Source organism: Brachionichthys hirsutus, chromosome 10, assembly GCF_040956055.1.
Source record: "Brachionichthys hirsutus isolate HB-005 chromosome 10, CSIRO-AGI_Bhir_v1, whole genome shotgun sequence".
Taxonomy (NCBI): Eukaryota; Metazoa; Chordata; class Actinopteri; order Lophiiformes; family Brachionichthyidae; genus Brachionichthys; species Brachionichthys hirsutus.
In genome coordinates, this window is record NC_090906.1 from 5,901,192 (window position 1) to 5,913,404 (window position 12,213).

At 44.1% G+C, this 12,213-nt stretch overlaps 2 protein-coding genes across 2 annotated transcripts in view; both read left to right on the forward strand.

The window, feature by feature from the left end:
- Window positions 1-16: 16 nt before the first annotated feature.
- On the forward strand, window positions 17-6,415 carry ccdc169 (coiled-coil domain containing 169). Its single transcript, XM_068744293.1, has 9 exons — window positions 17-104; window positions 179-261; window positions 365-475; window positions 1,368-1,408; window positions 2,193-2,291; window positions 2,712-2,765; window positions 3,180-3,256; window positions 3,574-3,721; window positions 6,356-6,415. The coding sequence occupies exons 1-9, from the start codon at window positions 34-36 to the stop codon at window positions 6,413-6,415; spliced, it is 744 nt and encodes a 247-aa protein (XP_068600394.1). The 5' UTR covers window positions 17-33.
- Window positions 6,416-6,582: 167 nt separating this feature from the next.
- Window positions 6,583-12,213, forward strand: part of dclk1a (doublecortin-like kinase 1a) — a 32,960-nt gene continuing 27,329 nt past the window's right edge. Inside the window, exons 1-2 of the mRNA XM_068744127.1 lie at window positions 6,583-6,937; window positions 7,273-7,622. Of these exons, the coding sequence (XP_068600228.1) occupies window positions 6,583-6,937; window positions 7,273-7,622 (705 nt within the window). The remainder of the gene's footprint in view (window positions 6,938-7,272; window positions 7,623-12,213) is intronic.

The following is a 12,213-nucleotide window of genomic DNA, read 5'->3' on the forward strand; positions in this document are numbered from 1 at the left end:
TTTCTCTGTACGTGACGTCCGCGCGTCAGAAACATGACGGGAGAAAACGACCACAACAACCTGGACGGACTGCAGGCGGAACTCGAGCAGGAGAGAGAGACGAAGTAAGTTATCTTAAAATGACCGGAGCTCTGTTACGAGGATGACGTCACGTTAGAAATGTTACTCTTCATCACAGAGAAACGCTTGAAGAGTCTGTGTCTGATCTGCGGAGGACGACGCGCGAACTGCAGGACAGACTGCACAGTGTTGATGGCGAAGGTGAGCTGCCACTGATTCAGCTAGTGTTTGTGATGCTAACGCAGCTAGCATGTCATGTAGCGCTGTCAGTCGAACGCGTTTCCTGTTTGTTCCGGCGCGCCAGGAAATGAATGGAAGACGAGGTTCGAAGCGCAGACAGAGCTGAACAAACAGCTGGACAGACAGATGTCGCTCATTCGCGAGAGACTGGACGGCCTGCGGGGAAAGCCGATGGGTACGTTTTGAAATGAGTTCCTATTTGATTGATGGTGTCCTCTATTTTAATTACTTTTCATTTAACATTGTTTTATTATTTTATGGTTCTTGCTTTTAAACTGGGTACCTCGTCTCATCAATGTCCCTTGTTGCTTTTAAAAATCTGTTTTGCACTGTTTTGCTTATTGATTATGTATTTTTTTGTTTGTATGGTTCTTGTTTATTTATTTTTTTTGTCTGTAGAAGGGCTTTGTGAATTTTATTTCTAGAAAAGTGCTATATAAATAAAGCATATTATTATTATTATTATTTAATTTTATTATATTTAAACCGATGATGTCAGCTGTCAGCCACCACTATGTTGCAATTACTTAAAAAAATAAAAAAATATCATGAGTCTGAATGGAAACTCCTGCTGATGGGACAAACATGCTAACCCAGTATAGCTCTCAGATTTTCAACCCGGTGATCAGTGAACGTGGTTTGAAAAGCAACGTATGTCTGCGTCCCAGCAAAAGTAGGAATAAAAAATACTTTAATTATATTTCAGGAGAGACTTAATGCTCTCTGTTATTAAGCAGAAGATATTTCCATTTATGAGTATCATCAGCTGCCCAAAATAAGTTGGAAAATAAGGGCAAAATGGATGTAGGAAAAAAAAATAAAAAAAATAAGAGAGAGAATAACTTACTGGGCTGGAACCTAGCGTTCGATGGCACTATTCCATATAGGCTCTGTATAAGAGGCACTTTATCATGTTCTTTCTGATTGTAATGTGCATTTGAATGACTGATGTTTGGCAGGCAAGTTTCTGATGTGAGAGTGAAATGAGTTGAATATAAGAAGCAGCCACTCTGATATATTCCTATCAAGTCTTAACGTGGCCACACAATCTTTTGTTTTTTTGGCAGATCGACTGGCCTCCATACGTTCATATGATGACATGGCAGTGGTGAGTGGAATCATTCCGTTCCTGTTGATCTTGAACCTTTTATTATTATCTGGTCAGTTCTTTTTAATTTTTTATTTTGACCAGCAGAGGGAGCCAGAGACACAGACTTCACAGAGAGGGCAGGCAGGACAGAGAGGGTAATAATACCAGCTGCTCCCCATGGTCCAGTTCATGCAGGCTGAACAAAGCAGAATTTAATCACTGAGCTGTAATCACAGGATTACAAACCTCGGAGGAGTAATGCACACTGATTACAATGTTTTAACGCGTGTTTCTGTCTGTGGGCCTCGAGGCAGAGCTAACAGATGCTCATTAGAGCGTTGAAGGAGTGACAGAAAGATCGAGGAATTGTTATTTCTAGATAAACTATAAAGTTGACTCTGTGATAGATTCTGAGAAGAATAGGAATTATTATATTATATATTATATTATAATAATATAATAATATAATATTATAATTATTATATTATAAAAGTAGTGCAGCGAGTAAATATTTTGACAACAATATTCTGAGCCTTTCTTCAGATATATTCTGTAGCATCAATGCTAGCAACAGCCTAATAATTCACTTGAGAATTTATTTTTTCTATCAAATGCTTAGATTTTAAAGACCAGCAAATATTATTTGGGGTGAAGGAAAACATCTGTGTTTTACAGTTACAAGTTACAACAACTGAAACACAGAAGGATCGATGCACAAATTCTTGCAAATCATTCTGAAAAATTTGTATGACGCATGTATGATGCTTTTGGTGTGAAAGCAACCGCTCTGCTTTTGCGGCAGGAAACACTGAGACAACGCCTGAAGCTCCTGACTGAGGAGAAGACCAACCTCCAGAGTCAGCTGATGGACTGTCATCTCAGAATCGAGCAGGAGGGAAAGGTTTGGATTTACAGAGGGCCGAAAAAACTATATTTATTACGCAGTAGTTTGTACACAGGGTCACAATATATGCACGCCTACATTATTCATTTCTCAGACATGCAGCTTTCAGTTTAGTGGAAAACACTTCAGATACAAATCACCTCTTTCCATAGGGTTGAATAACCCTAACCCTAACCCATAAAAAAACACTGATGTAAAACCTTTGTCTTGTGTTTCTGTCACTAGGCTATACTGAAATATTATTTAAATGGCCGTTTAACATGCAGGGTATATGCTGCGAGTAATCCATGATGTAATCTGTTGCTCTTTAACACTGATGACCTCCTGAAATACATTTTTAATACGAACAAGCGGCAGATGAGCAGATTGGTGCAGACAGCTAAATAAGTGATACTATTGGTTTGTTTCGTGTGTTAGGCATTTCTTAAAACCAATGACGAGAGGCGGGCCTACCTTTCGGAAATTGCAAAGGTAAGTGTTCCACTCAAAATGACCTGTTAAGCTGAACTGCAGACGGCAGACCAAATGTGATCTGTAGCTCATCTCTCGGGTATAGTTATGATTTCTCTTTCATTTTCTTCTGCTCCTTTTGTCATAAAATAGGTGAGTATCTGATCTGCCCAAAAAACTTAGTCAAGTACATTCTGCCTTGTGCTACAAATGAAATAAATAAATAGAAAATAATAATAATAATAAATAAAAAAAATAGTTGGAGGGAAAGTCGAGCAGATCTCCCACATTTTAGAAGCAAATCATGCAAAGTTGCATGTGAGGTGGAATCAGACTTGTTAATGCTTACAGTGAACATAAAATCTCATATTTGAGTACAAGTCTTGAGATGAAGGCATTGTCTCTTTTTATCTCTTTAATTTCTCACCGCCGCAGGTTTCCTCAACCCTTGAAAGCCACAGGCGACAGCACTCCATCCAACCACAGAGGGCGCCAGAGAGCAAACAGAGACGGTGAGAGACAGATGGTGGACATATCAATACCTATATGTTAATTCACAAATGTCAGTAAAGTTTAATCAAATTTTCACGAGTAAATAGCATGTTGGAATTTCCGTGTAAATTCATTTGTCGCTAATGTAGCTATAGTTGAGTAATCACACTGGATAAATTAATTAATTTAATGAATAGGGGGGGAAATTATCTTAGTTAATTATTGGTGCTGGGTTAGAAAATCCAAATCGAGTGCAATTTCTGCTTTGTGAAGCACTTTACCAAAAAACACTGTGTGACGGCTAAACTAAGAGAATTGTTATTTTGACTGCGCACAGAGGGAAGCAGGCCAGCAGGAAGGCAGAGGCTGACACTCAGAAAGGCAAAGAGAGAGGAGACGATGAAGGAGGAGTGCATGTGAAGGGAGCAGACGGGGGTGTAGGAGCAGCAGAAGGACGGCATGAGAAGAGATCTGAAAAGGGGAAAGTACTGCCTGAAACACAGCCTCTAACCTTCTCCAAGAAACCAAGAAAACAAAGATGCTGATGACATTATTTTCATTACAATCTTCAGTATTAAAAAGATTTGTACTTCACCTTTTTTTGGATGAATATTGGATTTTCTCACTGTTGCAAGGCCGTCCACAAAAACGTGTCAGAAGCCTGCTGACTTTGACATTTCTGGTGTCAAAGCAGTTTCTTTTTGTGGTACCTCCTACGGCGTTCTGGTTCATTACGTAAGCAGCGCCACATCCACCCCCTGTCCTTATGTGGATCGGCTGCCGCCCTCGTTCCACCCACTGACCGCCTTCACAAATGTATAGGCAAAAGAAATCTGCATCACGTTACGTTCTGTAATGAACGGGGACATTGCCAGAAGTGTAGAATGAAATCCACTGTTGTCAGGCAAGGAATTATTAAATCAAAAAACAATACTCAGAACACAGGGCATGTGCTTCTAGAAAGAAAGCATCACTGTCTCGTCCCTCCAGCTTCTCTTCTTAATTGTTTCTTTGACTTCATTTTAATTTTAGACAGTACAAGCAAATAATAATTCATGAAGGGTTACTACTACCTGTCTAGAAGCTCTTACACCTTGTGCTGTCTCGGCGCAGCATTCTATTGATGAAGGACCTGTGGCCAGCTCAATATTAGATCATGATTCTGAGGAAACCTCCTTGAGTTTGATGTAAAATTATTAACACTTTCAGACACAAATCTTGGTCTCTGTCGGCTCTGACAGCAACGCTTGACCCAAAAACTGGGATTACTTCAGTATGATGATGATGATGAAGAACCCTTAACGGTGAATAATAAATGTGAGGACATTTATGATTTTGATTATACAATTATATCTTGAATATTCTCATTAAGTTGCTAAATGTTCATTCAGCAAATCCAAGAGAGTTTACTTGATGAATGTATTCAAGTTTATTTTCCTTTTACATTAGACAGACCTCTGACATGTCTGATAGGCTTACCAAAACAATCTTAAATGTATGTCATTTTCCTCTTTCTCCTCTTTCATTCTTCCTGTTTCATGCACAAGCTCGTTTCAGGCTGGCTCGCTGGGCGCCGCCTGTATTTAGACACCTAGACATATTCTGCTGACAAGTGAACCAAACACGGTGACAGATCAATTCCCGATCTGTCAAAACACCACAGACCGCTCTGATCTCACACAGCTCACAACGCTGTACACAATGCAGAGTATATATAAAGTGTGATTGTGTTACAGGGTTGCTTCCACTTCTGCACTTAGATCCATGGAAATTAGCTAAATATTCATACATTAAATTGACATAGTTGAGATTTGACATTGTGACAGATGCCAGCGCTTACAGCCGCACGCCATGTGTGCTGTAAATAGTAAAGACGTTACTGTAGCATGAAGATACAGCAAATACCGACAGATCGGAGCGGGCAGCCTCAAAACAGTGCTGCTGCTGCTGTAAAATATAAAATATAGAGATATTAATCTTGATGAAAACATTATTGAACAATATTATAATAATTATTTTTCCTAGAATTAAGGTCACATTCTGTATTTGGAAATAATAAAACTTTATTCAAGCTATTAAACTATTGTGAATTTTAATTATTCTGCTATTCAACAAAAATAGTTAAATAAAATAATATATTAACAACAAAACACGAGACAATGAATAATAATATAATATATAATTTATATAATATAATATAATAACCAACTCTCATAATTTGTCAGCTTTGTTCAATTTCTTCACCTGCAAATTCATTAGCTTTACGAGCCAGCCTGTTTGATCTCCAAAATAAAAGAAAAGAAAAAAATCTTTTTCCTACCTAAACCAATTTCCTACAAAATATTTAAGAATATTTTGGATGCATATTTGCCCCCAGTTAAATCTAACTGCACCCCCTGAAGCCTATAGCGTGCATTTAGATTTTAGATCATGACAGAAAATTCTCCAGAGATTCTTTGAGATATTATTTTATTACGAATCACAAATAAGCATCGATGTGACGTTGATTTAAAGAAAACGCTCTTAAATCTCCACTAAAGAGAGGAAGCGCATCTCGGCACACACTTATTCTGCGGGGGGGGGGGGGAGAATCACGACATGGAGTGGCGTGGAGGAGGTGGAGTGTGAAAGAGTGGGAGGGGAAGCAGCTGCTACCTACAGTCCATTTTCAGTGCAACCTCTGCTTCTTGTGCACGACACGCGCGCAAACGACCACTGGTGTTCGCGGAGCGCATCGGCCGGACAACAAAAGGGGGCAGGCGGGGGGCAGGCGGGGGGGCTCACCATCCCGCCAGCAGCTCCATGAACGCATCTTTGTTTTATTTAACTTACTGCATAATAAATGATCATCAGCCAGTCTGGAGGTGAACGTCACAGAAGCGCTGATTGCTCGCGTGGGTAAGTCTGTCAATCACCTGATTGATTGATTGATCGAGTTCTGCAGCGTCTTTAAACACTTGTTGTGTTTAATGCTTGACCAGAAGAAGACGAATGTATTTTCCTCTGTGTCGACCATTGTTTGGGCGGAATTCTGTTTATTTTTTTGGGGGTTGGGGGGGGGGGGGGGGGGGCAGTGGATTTGTAACAGCCGCGCTCTTTCAAACCATTTGCGCGTCCAGATCAGGCGCGCTCTGGCGGACCGCGTCACGCTGCCCCCTCCCCGGATTAACACCACTTAATCTGTCATTAAGGGGTTATTTTGAGACGGACGCGGTGCTCCGTCCGTCCGCCCGCTGCGTCTCTTCTCTGAACCCGCTCCGGTGTAAACTTCTGCCCGAACCTCCTCCCTGTTGCGCCTCTCCCAGAAAGCACCGCCGTGCTCGTGAGCTTCGCCAGCGACACGGAGATGGAGCATTTCGACGAGCGGGACAAAGGTCAGCGACAGAGCCGCTCCGGCGCGAGGATGAACGGCGTGCCGAGCCCCACGCACAGCGCGCACTGCAGCCTGTACCGGACCCGGACCCTGAAGACGCTGGCCTCCGAGAAGAGAGCCAAGAAGGTCCGCTTCTACCGCAACGGGGACCGCTACTTCAACGGGATCGTGTACGCCGTGTCCGCGGACAGGTTCCGGACCTTCGACGCCCTGCTGGCGGACCTGACGCGCTCGCTGTCCGATAACGTCAAGCTGCCGCAGGGCGTCCGGACGATCTACAGCCTGGACGGCTCCAGGAAGGTCACGTCCATCGAGCAGCTGACGGAGGGCAAGTCTCATGAAGCACTCTCTGCACTGGATGAGGTGGTTGAGTTTAAATGTTGGCATGCAGGGCTGTTCCTCTCATCCACCTGAGCTGCAGGTGCAAAACTCAGTTTGCGAAAAAAACCCATTTATATTTATACTTGTTTGATCTTCAAACGCTCAACAGCTCTGTGGGTTTCTGTGACAAGTTAAAACTTTCTGCCGTTTAGTTGTGAAAACTGAGAGTCGCAAACTATCTGAGTAAGTTTTAATGGTTTTTATGCTATTTATCAGTCCCCCCCAAACTGGTTTTGTCTATTTTGAGTCATTTCTAAACCTCCTCTCTTTAACCCCGAACAGACGACAGCTACGTCTGCAGCTCCACTGAAGCGTACAAAAAGTTGGATTACGCAAAAAACGTGAACCCAAACTGGTCGGTGAACGTCAAGGCCTCGGTGACCTCCCCCCGCGGCCCTCTCTCCCTGGCCAGCGCCAAGGCCGGGGCCCCCGAGAGCCGCGAAATCAAGGAGTTCATCCGCCCGAAGCTTGTGACGGTGGTGAGGAGCGGAGTGAAGCCTCGCAAAGCTGTGAGGATCCTGCTCAACAAAAAGACGGCCCATTCCTACGAGCAAGTCCTGACCGACATCACCGATGCCATTAAGCTTGACTCCGGAGTGGTGAAGAAGATCTACACACTGGGAGGAAAACTGGTGAGAACGTGTGTGTGTGTGTGTGCAACCGATTTGTGGCTCAATGGCTTGGCAAGAAAAAACAGTTGGCCTGCATTTAAGGTAAGACTGCGCTCTCTTTTTATACCATGTGCTTTCGGTGAATGAAGCGTCCCCCCCCCCATTCACGTCGGGGGCCGTGACGCGTGCGCTGAGCGGGGCTGGGAGAAGGTGAGGGTGAATGGAGGCTCATGGGTTCTCACCCACGCGCTGCCGCGATGGATGCCAAAGCCTGGACTCTGAACACGGAAATAGACCTGAGTCACGCCCCCCCCCCCCCTTCTTGATCATCTTCCCACCCATTTGAGTTTCTCTCTCAATGGCGGAGGGAGACGCGATAAAAAAGGATCACGTTTCGTACCCAAACGCGTATGAAGATATTGTCCATGGTGGCGTGCCATAGAATAACTGCATCTGTTCCAGCTCATCACAGCTTCATATTGTTTGATATGCTTTCCCTTTCCGGGTTGCTGCTTAACTCCAAGTTCCTGCGTGGCAGAGCTACCTTTCGCCTGTATTTTGAAGGGGATTCCATTTGACATCGAGGTTGTCCTGCCCTTTTATAGTGGACAGAAATAACGTCTCCTGAAGGACCAATTCATGACTCATTCCCACGAATGTGCTCTTTTCCCTACGAGCTTCTCGGGTCTAATTGCCGTGTAGTATCGCTGTTCTCCAGATGAAATATCTCATGTTCATACTAACATGTTTCGTCATCCACCATGAATGAACCTGACTTGCTGTTAGAACGGAGCATCGGACGACAAAATCCTCACGATCAGGTTCCCTCTGAAAAACCTCCTGTTGGGGATTAAACTGACGACCGTCGGTTTTGCTTACCTTTGAAGAGTGCAAGTAAATGATGTAAGACTAGTATGATTATGCTATTTTTAGACACGGTATTGATTGGGCCCGTAGGCATGGTAACGCATTCACATCCAAATTGGCCTCGTGTGGGAGAGCTTGCAATAGTTTGTATTACGAGACCACAAAATATTTTTAAAAAAAGCACAATTCTGCAGCAAGATTAATGATGAAGAAATGGATTGTACAAATAATTAGTGAAATGGATCAGTGCTCCTTTTGGATTTCCTCATTTGCGTGGGAGGAAATCCTGCTAACGACCTTTGAATGGGTGAAAGGTCTCAGCAACGAGCTTGTAGCAGATTTAAACCCCAATGAAATGTGGTTAATCCATTTAACGTCATCCACACCGACAGACATGCACACGCAGACGCACAGACTCCCATGCAAGCTTCTGTAAAAGAAGTAATAATAATAAAGTAGTAGTAGTGAACACACAGTGTGTTAATGGTACATTATTGTGTAGTCAGGTATGCTGAAGTCGATTACCCGAGTGTGATGTGGGATAAAGTTACTTCATCAAGCCGTGTTTGTGTGTGTGCGTGCGTGTGTGCGTGTGCGTGCGCGTGCAGTCACATGTTTCTGGAGCTGCTGCCGTCAGCCGAGTCGTGACTGCCAGTGAGTCCACAGCTGAAGTAGGTTTCTGGGCCTGCCAGCCGGTAACGGCGAGCCCCTACGGACCCGGAGAATCCTGAGAGAGGGAGGGAGAGAGAGAGAGAGAGCATCTGACGAGTGCGGCTCAGTTTCCTTGCCTTCATTAACCTCCATAATGAAGCCGCAGACCTCGTGGCAGGATGTGAGAACGTTCTCTCCTCCTCCTCCTCCTCTTCCTAATGTCATTGTTTTCAAAACAAAAAGTTTGTATACATTATAAAAGTGGTGCGGCTTAAATGTGCCAAGATCAATCATTGATTGTGTTACTGGCATGTGAAGTTAGAAGAGGAGTTCTGCTCTTTTCAGCTGCAGTCTGCAGCCAGTTGTTGTGTGTGTGTTGATCTCAATATGATTCGATTTGTGTGTGGACTTTGACTCCAACATAGTGCTGTTATTTTTCAAAGACACTTAAACAACTATTACATGTTGTCTGAACACAAGCAGTCAGATGGGAACTTTGCAGAGAAGTTTGAAGATGTTTGCATTTAAAGTAAGGCTCGGCGTTTCATCAAGGCAGAGCAGATCATAATGAAATGGGGATACGCAAAGTTGATAAGCATCTGTTCTGTGCCACGTACTCGCTTTGAACTCTGGGACATCGCTCTGTGTGATCGCTCTGGATATTGTGTTTCAGTCTGTAACATAAGTGAGAAAGACTAGCCGGAGTTCCTCTCCCGCTGCGATCTTCATTCACTCTGTCTCAGGTCTCGCTGCATCCGATAGCTGGTCCTGTTCATTTAACACCCGGAGATGCCTCAACCTCATATTTCACAGCAAAGTCTGCACTCTCATCAGTTTTCTGGGAGTTATCTGACCTGCCGTGATGTCATACAGTCGGAGCGGCCCGATCCAAGAAGATGGACGAGCCGTAAGTGGCTTAGGACGTTGACATGGCTGGACTATTAATACATCTAGGCTCTCACACACACACACACACACACACACACAGAGACAATAGGTGGGACCCCAGCTGCCAGCCTTGAGAATTACATTACTCAGACACAGACGTTTCTTTAAACGGAGTCATCTTCGTTTCTTAATGCAGCCATTAAGAGCAGGGAGTGATGCTGTGTCATCAACTCTTCGGTTGGTTGCGTTGTGTTCCATTAATATTGATGAGTTTTGTGTATTCAGTGTGGTTCTAGGTTTGGTTCCCACAGTGACCGTGCACTTTAACAATCCAGCCCTGTAACGTATGGTGTCACGGAGCTTTCTTTCATGCCCGTTCAGCGGTGGGTGTTTAATCCCATCCAGAGACTGTGGATGTCGCTTGTTCTCCGTCTGCAGTGCAGCTCTCAGCGCTCGAACCGCAGTGTTGGCCTGTTCTTCTCCTCCCTGGCAAAGCTGAATCGCTTTGAGTAACTATTTATCTCCCTCCTGCGTTCCTCCCTCGTCTCCTTCTTCTCTCTGTGTCTCCCATCCCTTTTCATGTCTTCATGTCTGTGCTCTGTCTATCAGCATATATTCCCTCCTCTTACATAATATGTTATTATAATTTCTTTAAACAGACTTGAACAATCGCGTCACTCAGCTGTCGACACTCCCTCTGATTCTTTTTCCCTTGCTGTCAACATGCCATTGTTTCATGGCTGCTAATTAGCGTGCTCTGCATGCACCCCCACATCCAAGAGCTGTAACATATGGTGTGCCCCCCCCCCCCCCCCACCCTCCCTTCTCTCTGTGTGTTGATTCCACCTGCACTATTACTTATTTCTCTATTGTTTGTCTTTCACTGGTTAATTTCTTATTTCTCATCATTGATCTGCATAATTCTGTCCTACGGCCGTGCTACGCTTCACATCGTTTTTATTGGTTTTATATTCTACATATTGGTTACTGGAAAATGCAGGGATTGTGCTCTGAGCATTTAGCCGCTTACATTTGGAAGACTGCGTGGATGATGTCATTTTTTGTTCTGCATAGGAGGATTGTAGGTTAAGTCCATCTGCTCCTACTGATCTGCTGAGTCACAACTACTCAACACACACACACACACAAACAGCATTGTGTGTGTGTGTGTGTAGACCAGTTCTCAACAGAAATCTTTTCATTAATTGGTTTTTTTGGTTTAGTTTGAGTTATTTAGGATGTTTTGTTTTAGACTGGTGGTCTGTCTGTCTGACAGAGGATGAGTGATTTTCCATCTGCAGACAGGATGTGTTGCTGTATCTGAATCAATGACAGTTTCCAGCAGTGACGGTGCAGAACTTCATCACACACATGCACAACGCTGACTGACTCATGCACTTCTTCATTCAATCGCTCTCTATTCTGTCTCGACTAAATCTGCCTTCCCAAGACTTTTGTACTTGGTGCTTTTAGTTGGGGAAACCTTTGGGCCGTCAGATGAGTAATCATCACTTATTGAGAGATTCGCAAGTTGACTAAAGAAAGTAACATCGGATTTGGAGTGTGGTTAGGGAGGTCAGGTTACCCACAGAATGACCTGGGGGAGAGGGTTGAAGCTGAAGTCGTAGTCGTTTTGGGAGCAGTGCTGCATATAATCTTGTTTCTAATAGTTTCATGACTAGAAAATGAAAAAAATGACTCTCTGTGGGAACGTGATTGACGCTCAGTGAGAAGCGCAGCTCCAGCAGAAATGCTGCCACCCCGTGTGGCGAGCTGAAGCTGTTATGTAAGTTGTTATGCAACGGAGCAGCCAAGCCAGTCTGCTGCACTGGTTTGAGGGGAATGCGGTGCTTAACAGAGGTGCCGACTCAGCACCATGTGCACTTTCTTAGCCTCCCGTATTAACTGCCCTCTTTACCGGCCCGTCAGTCATTTCCCACCCCCCGTCAGTCCTCCGATGAGCGGGCAGGGTTTACAGGGGGGGGGGGTGTGTGACTTCCCTTGGGAGGCATATGGTCTAATCCTCAGCTCGTGCCTCTTTCAGATCGACTCCCGTCTCTCTCCTCTGCCCAGCCGGCGTGGCTCATTGCCCGTCTCCTCGCTCTCCTGCTACTCAGAGGATATTATTAAAATTTCCACAATGAAGGAGGGAATTTGAGACTGAATGTTTTCATAAGGATATTTTATCTGCTATATATTCCTGACA